Source organism: Lemur catta, chromosome 15 (assembly GCF_020740605.2).
Source record: "Lemur catta isolate mLemCat1 chromosome 15, mLemCat1.pri, whole genome shotgun sequence".
NCBI classification, from domain to species: Eukaryota; Metazoa; Chordata; class Mammalia; order Primates; family Lemuridae; genus Lemur; species Lemur catta.
The window spans coordinates 38,876,243-38,887,016 of NC_059142.1; the positions used below are offsets into that span (position 1 = coordinate 38,876,243).

Consider the following 10,774-nt stretch of genomic DNA (forward strand, 5'->3'; position numbering starts at 1 on the left):
TCATGTCATCCTTGGACTCAAACCTGCAGCACCCCCACCCACTGCCTTCAGGATAGAGACCAGGCTCTTTGTGGGGTACCCAAGGCTCCCCCATAGTCTGATGCCTTCCTGCCATTTGAGGTTTACTCCCACTGTCTCTCACAGGCAGTGAGAGAGAGGCCCTTGAGTTCTGCCAACCATGCCCCGGTCTCCTGCAGACCCACACGCTTACCTGCCTGGCCCATGCTCCCTGGACAGCCATTCCAACTTTCAAGGCCCATCTCAAATGCCACCAGCTACAAAAAGCCTTTGCAGATCTCCTCAAGCTAAAATTTTTCCCAATCTTTGTTAATACATACTCTTTCTGGGTAGGAATTAGACAGGGTAGGAGAATGGTTAAAATAATATCACTGTGCACCCAGACGTGGGTTTAAATCTTTGTCCTTGCATGTGACCTTGGACAACTTACTTAACCACTCTGTGCCTCAGTTTCCCATGTCTAGAATGGTTGCAATGCCTACCTTACAAGGGGTTCATGAAAACTGGGTAAGTTAATTTATGTAATATGCTCAACATAGTACATGGCACATTGTAAGTGCTAAATAAGTGGTAGCAATTGCCGTCGCTGTTATTGTTACTATTAATATTTATATTATATGGCCCTTATTGAGGAAGAAGTGGGGCCTCACTGGTCTTAGCTCCCCCTCTAATTATAAATGTCTGGATGGTGGTGACCACGTGCATATCTTGGTGTCTCGTGCACCCAGCTATAGTTTACAAACAGTGAGGACACTGAATATGAATTGGTTGAGCGTCTCTAGAGCCTGAAAGCCTCGATTTGAGTCCTGGGTCCACCACTTACTAGCTGTGTGACTTTGGGCAAGTTTCTTAACCTCTCTGGGCCTCAGTTTCCTCATTTATAAAGTGGATAAACCAATGTTTGTTTGTTTGTTTTTCATAGATTGTTGCAACGTGTCTGGGTGCTCTCCCCTGGGTTAGCCAACCTCTGATGCAGAACCTGCACCAAGTAAATGCTCAGTGAAGATTTTCTGAATGAATGAATGGTCCCATTGTACCGGCTGTAATGATATTTAGGGGTGGGTGTATTACAATATTACTCTCAGTTACAGTAGCTTGGTCTTGGTTTCTGGCATAATTATCTCCCTCTTCTCTTTACTCTTTTACCATAACACTTGGCTCTGGCCCCGTTGCTTGGTTTTAGCTGGTTTATGGCATATGGGCCTTTTTAGTGAACACCTCTCAAGCCTCTCTGGAAGCAGAAGGGGCATAAAAATAAGTATAGGACTTGGCCACATTCCTCCTGAGCCCAAGTGAGGAGAATTGGCTTGTGGATACAGCAGCATGAATGACAGAGACAGAGTTGTTTGCAGGGCCATTGCACGAGGTTTATTTGCCAGTTAATTGAGAACACATGCTCTTTGAGGCGGCACAGACGACCAGAAACATCACCAAAGAGAACAGTTTGCCCTTGGAAATGAAGAGGCAGTTTGGAAGCGACGAGGGCTAGGGCGCCCCTGTAGTGCCAGAACTGGCTGCGGATGCTCCGCCGCCTGGTCCTGCTCAGGGTTTCCTCGCTGGCCGGGGCTGGCCCTGCTCGGTTGGTGGCCACGGAACAGCTCCGGTCCCTCCAGGATCCACTGGCGCTGAGGGACTTCAGTAGCGGCCCGGGGTGCAAGGCGAGCAAGGAACGCAGACGGTGCGGGGCACGCAGACGGCGCGCGGCAGGCAGGGGGCGGGGGCGCAGGGGGCGCAGGAAGGAGTGGCGCAGGGGTTCGCGGGCAGCCTGCGGGAGAAAGCCCGGTGGGGCGGGGTTAGTAGAAGAGGCCGCCTCAGCCACAGGTCCTGCCAATTCCACCCGTCAGACAGCTCTCGAACCCTTCCACCCTGCGCCTTTTCCACCAGCCTCCCTGGTCTCAACCTCTGCCACCTGTCCCTGTGTCACCTCATGGCCTCCTAACTGATCTCCCCGGCCCTGCGAGGGCCCCTCCTAACCAAAGTCCACTTAGTGCCCAGAGTGATCATCTGCAGACACAAATCGAATCATGTCCCTCCCCTGCCTAAAACCTTCAGTGGCTCCCACTTGTGCTGCAGATGGAGAGCAGCTTCCTTAGTAGGACCTGCACCCACCTCTCACCCTGGCCTCACCTCCTGGCCCCTTGCCCTCTGAGCCCCAGGGACTCTGACCTTCTTCCAGCTCCTCCACGGACCACGCTGCTCCAGCCACAGGGCTATTTCCTACTTCTAGAACACTCTTCTCTCTCCACTCACATAATCAATTTCTTCTCTTCCTTAAGAGCTCAACTTGACTGTCACATCCTCCTTGAAGCCTCCCCTGATTTCTCCGTGCCATCCCCCTGTGGTACCCTGTACCTCGTTCCACAGTGATTAATAATGACTCTATTATGGTCTGTCTCCCCTACTAGGCAGTGACATCAGCAGCCCTCCCTGCATACGTGGCATAGGATAGAATTGGCACTTAATCAGAATGCGCTGAGTAAGATGAAATAATGAATGAAGGTAGGATGAGAACATGGTGAAAGGAAGGAGAATGATCTCAGAGACTGACAGGCATGGGCTCAAAACCAAACAACACACTGGACCTTGGATGGAGACCAAAGAGCTCAGAGACCCAAAAGGCAGCCTGAGGACCACATACAGCTTGAAATGTGTTTAATTTGCCTGGCACTATATTTTCTTTAATTTGTTGGAAATATTTTAAAATCAGAAGAATTGAGTAGTTTTTTAAAACTCCAGACTCCCAGCTTCCCTTGAACCATTGGAGGCTCCAGCGGTGCTGGAACCTGCACCTCACACAGCAGCTGTGGCCCCACGGGCACAGCCCTGCCTGCCTGGGACACGGCACCAGCTCCCTGCAGTTCCACAGTCTCCATGTAACCTTGTCACTCGTGCGTGTCCATGGCCTGGGCCTTGCAAACGTTTGACTTTGCAATACTTGCGCTAAAGGATAAGACTCTGAATGACAGAGAAAGCTAAACGTAGAATGAGAAACCACTGTAACAGTAATGAGTCCAGACGGCCACCTCCTGCTGATTCTACCTGCCCTGACTCAGATCCGCCCCTGCTCACCTGGACCATGGCCAGGCCTCCTGGGTGGTTTCCCAACCTGGTCCCCCTCCCTCTGCTCAGTTCTTCCTGCTGCTACCAGGGCCGTCTCCCCAAAGAGCAGCTTTGAGCTTTCATTGACTTGGCCAAGAAACATTTACTAAGGATCTACTACGTGCCAAGTGCAGGGAATAAAAACGTATTACATTGTCTCTGCATTCTAGATGTTTACCATCTAGCGGGAAAGACAGGCAGTTAAGGGAACTCTATTCTTTCCTCCTCAAAAAAGAAATAAGACCTCCAACTTGCCGATGCAATACAGCCCGCCCTCGCCATGTGATCTCTGGGGTTCTGCACGGATGGGCCCCAGCTGACCGTTCCTGTCCCGCTTCTACCGCAGCTCAGTCACATGACGCTACCCACTGTCCTCCCACTATGCCAAAAACTTCTCCCCGCATGGCGATCTCCAGTCGCCTGTCTGCCTATCTTCCTAAACCGTCGTCACCATCTATGTCAGCACCCTCCATAGCACCTGTCCCACCGCAGGCTCTCAGAGTTTGTCGACTGGGAATGGAGCAGAGTGGTCTCCAAAAGGCCAGGCTTGGGACAGCAGCACGAACACCACAGGCCTGACTTTCTCCCAAGCACACCAGCTTCCTAATGCCTTCCTATCACGCAGGGTTCTAAGCTGATGGGCCCTCAAGGGTAGATCCAGCTGCTTCCTACAGCCTTCCCCAACCCTCGCCCACATCTCTGCGTGGACCCACGGCTGGGCCTGCGTACTTGCAGTCCTCGCTCTCCAGCAGCCCCCGGTACGTGTTGATCTCGCACTCCAGCCGGGCCTTCACGTCCAGCAGCACCTTGTACTCCTGGTTCTGCCGCTCCAGGTCGCAGCGGATGTCGGCCAGCTGGGACTCCACGTTGCCGATCATGCCCTGCATCTGGGCCAGCTGGGAGCTGTAGCGGGCCTCCGTCTCCGCCAGCGTGTTTTCCAGAGAGCCCCTCTAAGGCAAAGGAGAGACACACCCATGAGGAGGGGGGCTGTCTTCCATGGCGTGGTTCAGAGCCAAGTCTCTCCTTGGTCTTGGGAATGAACTCGAGAGGGTTCTGAAGCCCAGAAAGGTCGAGTGACTTGTGCAAGGTTAAACAGCTGGTATCTGATGGAACCATGGTTTGAACCCAAACCATGTCCTAAATCTCATCCTAAATCCCCTCTTCCTTCTACAAACATTGTCTGGCTTTACACTTTGGATCTGAGCTTCCCCAGGGTCCTCCCTCTGGCATTGTTTAGAACCGTGGTTTGCAGCCCCAGCTGCCCATTAGGGTCACATGGGAGCCCTTAAAAAATACCCATGGCGAGGCCCCTCCTCCAGAGACTCCGGTTCAGTTGCTCCAGAGAAGAACCTTGACACCAGGACTTTAAACATCTCTACAGGTGATATTGAGAACCACAGGTCTGGAAGGGCAGGCTAAGCAGAGAACAAGCCTTCTTGGGCAGTCATGTTTGACAGCGTCTACCTAACCCACATCTGATTTGAAACATGCCCCTTTTCTCTCTGAGCTGGATCTTAGGAAAAAGCCCCCTGCAGGGAAGGTCAGCTGGGCAGGCATCCACGGTGGCTGAAGTCTGGGCCTCCTCTTCCTCCCCCTGGATGCCTGCCCCTGCGCTTGGTGCAGATCCAGAGGGCGAGGCGCCCGCCCACCAGTGCCCGCCCACCAGCGCTCACCAGGCTGTGCTGGGCCTGCAGCTCGATCTCCAGCGTGTTGACCGTCCGTCTCAGATCGATCATGTCCGACTGGTAGCTCTGAAGCTGCTCAGAGCTTGTGGCCACCTGCTGGTTAAGCTCCTCCATCTGCAGTGGGGGAAGAGAGAAGGCTGGGTGTCCTTTCCTGGGGACACTGAGGAGCCCAGCCCACCCGCGAGAGGCCCACCTGCGCGTTGAACCATTCCTCCACGTCCCTGCGGTTGGTCTCCACCATGGTCTCGTACTGACACCGCATGTCCTCCAGCACCCTGGTCAGGTCCACCGGGGGCGCAGCATCCACCTCGATGTTGAGGCGGTCCCCAAGCTGGCATCGGAGAGCACTGACTTCCTGAAAAGGCAAAAGAATCCCAGGCAAGTGTGAAAAAGAATCACAGGATCCCAGCTCTCCTCCCCGGGGAGACACGAAAGATGCGACACAAGATGCTAAAGATCGCAGCGTTAGAGGCCCCTTTGAGGATTGCAGTCCGCTCTGCAGCATCTCTACCGTCTTGCGGCTCCAGCTGGACACCCCCGTGCTGGGAAGCTCACGCCAGCACCGCACCCCCTGTCACTTTGGCAGAAGCCAAGAGCAGCCTCAGGCTTTGTTTGATCCATCTGGGCTAAAATGGGAAACCCACATCCCCAGTATCCCCAGTCACCCTCCGGACCCGTGTTCATCCCAGAAGGAGGGCAGCGGGAGCCTGGCTTGGCTAGTTCAAGGCCCGAGCTGGGGTGGGCGCCTCCCAGGCTTGGCTGCCAAAGACAGAAAGTTGTCACTGGGGCTGCCAGAGTGTGCGATAACTCCTCATTAGTGGCTTTTTGGTGCAGTTCCCAGTTCTCTGACTTAAGCGGGGTGAGTCAGGAGCCCTGGGGTGCTCAGTGAGTACGTGGTGACTAATTGTTACTTCACACTTAAGCCCAAGGAAAGCCAGCCAGGATTCGGAGGCACTTGTTCATTCAAATCCCAAGTCAAGAGGCTGAGAGTCAACCAGGGAAGGAGGGAAAAACCCCATGGCTCGGGTGGGCTTTGTGGCACACAGGTGCCCAGGATGGAGGCCTTTCCCTCCCAGGACCTGCAGGAGATGAGGAAAAGTCAGAAAGTAAAGGGTTTGCCTGTGGCTTCAGCTTAAGTATATTATATGCAAGCAGAAGAGAAGGCGTGGAAGGAGGATGAAGACAGAAAGAAGGAAACCTCTGCAGTTCGACTGTCCCTCGGGGAGACAGGGCCGCCCCTAGCGGTGTAGCCTGCAGAGATGGACAGGCCATTGGATGAAAGTTCTGGAATGTAACCCACCCGGCCCTGCTGCCCCCGCTCCACCTCCAGTATGTGTCTCTCATGAGAAAGCAAAAGCAGTGACCACGAGTGAGCCCCTGGCTGTCACACTAGTCCGGGAAGGGTAGAAGGGAAGGGAGCTACATTTCTGAACACCCACCAAGTGTGGTGTTTCTTATCCACAACCTGGATCATGTCTGTGATCCATATCGTATCCATGAAGTTCCACAATAGCCCTGCATATGTTTTCCCCGCTTGACAGAGGAAGAGGCTCAGGAAGCTTCCACAAAGGGGGCCAAGTCACAGAGACAGTATGTGGCAGGCTTGGGAATTTCACCCACGTCTGTCCAACCCCAAACCCACATCCTTCCCCCTGTGCTGGCCAGGGCCACCTCGGCGTGGCTTCTTCTCTCACCTGCTCGTGGTTCTTCTTGAGGCAGAGCAGCTCCTCCTTCAGGGACTCCACCTGGGCCTCCAGGTCGGCCTTGCACAGGGTCAGGTCGTCCAGGATCCTGCGCAGGCCGCTGATGTCGGCTTCCACCAGCTGCCGCATGGCCAGCTCCGCCTCATACCTGCACGAGGACAGGGCCGGCAGTCGAGGAGGGTCGCTGAACACAGAGCTCCGGGAAGGCCTTGGACGGCGCTTTGAAACCGATGGAAAGCTGCCCCAAGAGTGTGCAGGGACAGGGCCCTCCCCTCCCAGTCCCCTCCCTGGCCAAGCTCACTTGGTCCTGAAGTCGTCGGCAGCCAGCTTGGCATTATCGATGTGCACGACCATCCTGGCGTTCTCGGCCTTGGTGCACAGAACCTGTGGGCCCAGGCGCAGGGAAGGGGTTAGTCCAGGATGAAAAGAAGGAAAAGGGATCCAAGTGAGAAGAAGACAGCGGCAAGGCAGGGCTCAGGAGCCGGCACCACCCCTGCAGAAGCCCTTCTCCCCTGGAAGTCTGGGGGGTATTTAATGAACCGCTAGTCCTCGGAGAACTTGAGATATAAGCACCTGGGGCCTCATAAATCCAAATTCCCCACTTTGAATTCGCTTCCACACTAGTGGAAGCAAAGAATGTCTTATGTCTGATGTCATTCATGTCACAGTTAGAAGGGTCCTCGGCATTTACTGAAAACTCATCATGTACCGGGGCTGTCCCAAGCACTTTACCTGCATCTGATTGTATCCTCTTGACAAGCCCATTAGATAAGGACCATTATTATCCCCACTTTACAGATGAGGAAACTGAGGCCTGGGAAAGGAAGGGGACCTCCCAAAGGCATGCAATAAGGCAATGGTAGGCCAGAGGCTAGATGCCGGGGCTCTTCCCACCTTAAGGGATCTGGCTGAGTGTTCAAATTATGAGATAACCTTCTACCCTAAGGGGGTCTCTTTTCCCTGAATATAGCTTAATAAGCTAACGAGAGCCACATCTAAAACACCAGCTAGTCTGGGTGCTTTCCCGGGGAGTCCGTTCACCCCACTGCTCACCCTCACCTTCTGCTGAAGCTCCTCGATAGTCCTGAAATAAGACTGGTAGTCAGGACACAGGGTGACCACCTGGGACTGGCAGACCTCCTGGATCTTGCTCTCCAGGCTGGCGTTGTCCTGCTCCAGCTGGCGCACCTTCTCCAGGTAGCTGGCCAGGCGGTCGTTCAGGGACTGCATGATCTCCTTTTCGTTGCCATTGAAGGCCCCTTCGTAGTACCAGCCGCAGGTGCCCAGGGAGGTGGAGACGCCACTGGCTGGCCAGCAGCTGCTGGGCCGGCAGGAGCTGGTTAGGTAGGTCTTGGAGAGGCAGCTGGCCGGCCGAAAGGTGGTGGGCACACAGACGGAGGGCAGGCATGCCACGGGCTGGCAGACATAGCCCAGGCACAGCTCCGGCCGGCAGCTCACGCCGCTGGAGCAGGCAGAGGAAGGCTGGGGACAGCTCTTGACTGAGCTATTGGTGACACAGCAGGTGGAAGTCATGTTGGGAGGCCCTCTCTCCTCAGCTGCAGCTACCTGGATGTCTACAGACCTCTTCCTGCCTGGGCCGTTTTATACCCTTGGAGTGAGGGGCTCATACTGGAAAGCCATCGTGGGCTGGTGTCGACGTTAACAGCCCCAGAGGAAGCTGCTAATTAATTTGTAATTGGGTTTCCAATAAGGAGTTCCTCTCCTCATAAAAGAGGCCAAACTTGTCATTTGGCTAAAGCAGGACTCTGGGCTTCCTGTCATTGATCACCAGGGGAGAGCTTCCAGACACATCTTCAAAGCGTCAGCCCCAGCCCTGAGCCCTCATTACCAGGGCGGGGCTGCAGGCAACCACGGCCCATCTGTGCCCACTGCGCCCTGCCCGCTCTGGCCCTAAAGAAATCACAGGTCTGGGGGCAGCTGCTGCCGTAATGGGAGCATTCCCCATGGGAAGAGGCCTGGCCTCTTAATGAGGAAATGTGTGGGTGACAGAAGCTGATCATAAACCCAGGGAGAAAGGAAAAGCAACCTCAGAGGCTTCCTGACATACGTTGCCACCTACCAAGAGGAAGAAAATCATTATCAGGGAGGAGAGAATGAACTCAAGACACAGATCGCTTCTCGGCCTTTTGGCTAAGATCAAGTGTAGTATCTGTTCTTATCAGTTTCATATCTGATACGTCCTCTATCCGAGGACAACGTATTAAATGGATTTTTGGAACAGGGAGATGGAATAGGAGCTTGCTCCGTCCACTCCACGCATCGACCTGGTATTGCAGTACTTCCAGGAATGGTGCACTCTCCAAAAGAAAATTTGGAAGACAGACAGAAAGCCTAAGAATCAGGAATATCTTTCCAGCTGGACCTTCATCTCGGAAAAGCAGATCTATACCGTGAACATTTCCAGGAGGCAGATGCTCTGTCTTGACCTCCTCTGGATCCTCCACTGATTTTCGCTGCACCATGCACAGGGTTGCTGAGTGCTCCATTATTGTTTGTGGAACAGACGGACATAGAACAGGTTGGAACAGACTCCACTTTTACTCTCTGCAGTGGCAGATGGGGGGGCTCACTTCAGGACCTCAGAGCATGGAAGCCATGTGAATCCACTCCCTTGAGAAGGGACACTCTGCAGCCCTGAGATGAGCTAAGCCAGGAGATGGGGGCAGGTGTCCCCAGTTATAGAAGCCTTGGGCAGTGACCTAAGAAAGCAACGCTCAAGAGCAGTGGTTTTCAGTCCTGGCTGCAAACGCTGTGGCTCACACCCTTTGTGCGTAATGTGTGTGTATTATATAGACACTATTCACTAATCTTCTCAATATAATGTTGGCATATAAGTACTTATCTCATATTTCATATAATTCCCAGAAGTGTTGGTAAAGGAGCAGGAAATGGAAAATGCTGCCCAGCCCTTTCATTGCTTAAGAAAAGTCAGGATATAGATGCTGCCTGTGAATGGCCATGTGGCCTTGGGAAAGTCACTTTGCCTCCCTGGGCCTCAGTTTCCTCGTGCACATTGAAAGGGTTGGATGGAATAATCTTGCAACTTGATCCTCTGCAACAACTGTAGATTCTTGTACCTTTTCTGGATTGCCCGTTTAGGGAAGACAGCAGCTCAGATGGAAGGAGGGTGACGGCAATACCAGCGGCATGGAATGAGACTCTTTAGGCCACCCTCAAAATCATAGCCAGCGCTTACTGAATGTATAGACATGCCAGGTGTGGTGCTGGCTGCTTGACATTTTTGCCCATTTAATTCTCTCCCCCCAAAAACTATAAGATAACTACTATTGTATTAATAATAAGGTGTATCAGTGGTTTTCACAGTGTGTTTCCCAAACGAGCAGTATCAACATCTCTCAAGAACATGTTAGAAATACAACTTTTCAGACTCATCCCAGACCTGCTTGAGCAGAAACTCTGAGGGTGTTGCCCGGCAATCTGTGTTTAGCACATCCTCCACGTGACTTCGAGAACCTACAGGAGTGGAGGAGGATATAGGGTTCAGTTCCAGACCACCGCGATAAAGTGAATATTGCAATAAAGCAAATCACACAAAGTTTTTCGTTGCCTAGTGCATATAAAAGTGATGTGTACACCATACTGTAGTCTTTTAAGCGTGCAATAGCACTATGTCTAAAGAAACAATGACATACCTTAATTTAAAAATACTTTATTGCTAAAAAATGCTAACGATCATCTGAGTCTTCAACAAGTTGTAATCTTTTACTGGTGGAGGGTCTTGACTCAGTGTTGATGGCTGTTGACTGGTCAGGGTGGTGGTTGTTGAAGGTTGGGGTGGCCACAGCAATTTCCTAAATAAGAAAACACTGAAGTTTGCCACATCAATTGATTCTTCCTTTCACAAAAGATTTCTCTGTAGCACATGATGCCCTTTGATAGCCTTTTACCCATAGTAGAACTTCTTTCAAAATTGGAGTCAATCCTCTCAAACCCTGCTGCTGCTTTTTCAACTAAGTTTATGTAATATTTAAGTCCTTTGTTGTCATTTCAACAATGCTCACAGCATCTTCACCAGGAGTAGTTTCCAACTGAAGAAACCACTTTCTTTGCTTCCATAAGAAGCAACTCCTCATCCATTCAAGTTTTATCATGAGATTGCAGCAATTCAGTCACATCTTTAGACTCCACTTCTAATTCTAGCCCTCATACTGTTTCTATCATATCTGAAGTTACTTCCTCCACTGAAGTTTTGAACCTCTCAGAGTCATCCATAAGGATTGGAATCAA

At 52.3% G+C, this 10,774-nt stretch overlaps 1 protein-coding gene and 1 non-coding gene across 2 annotated transcripts; one reads left to right on the forward strand and one right to left on the reverse strand.

The window, feature by feature from the left end:
• Positions 1 to 1,363: 1,363 nt before the first annotated feature.
• Positions 1,364 to 8,038, reverse strand: KRT32 (keratin 32). Its single transcript, XM_045526505.1, has 7 exons — positions 7,565 to 8,038; positions 6,807 to 6,889; positions 6,497 to 6,653; positions 4,996 to 5,157; positions 4,791 to 4,916; positions 3,847 to 4,067; positions 1,364 to 1,783 (listed from the first exon to the last, which is right to left on the reverse strand). Exons 1-7 carry the CDS (start codon positions 8,036 to 8,038, stop codon positions 1,654 to 1,656), a joined length of 1,353 nt encoding a protein of 450 aa, XP_045382461.1. The 3' UTR covers positions 1,364 to 1,653.
• A 598-nt stretch (positions 8,039 to 8,636) lies between these two features.
• LOC123621288 lies at positions 8,637 to 8,827 on the forward strand. Its single transcript, XR_006729034.1, has one exon. It is a non-coding gene; the product is annotated as a U2 spliceosomal RNA (small nuclear RNA).
• The last annotated feature ends 1,947 nt before the right edge of the window (positions 8,828 to 10,774 follow it).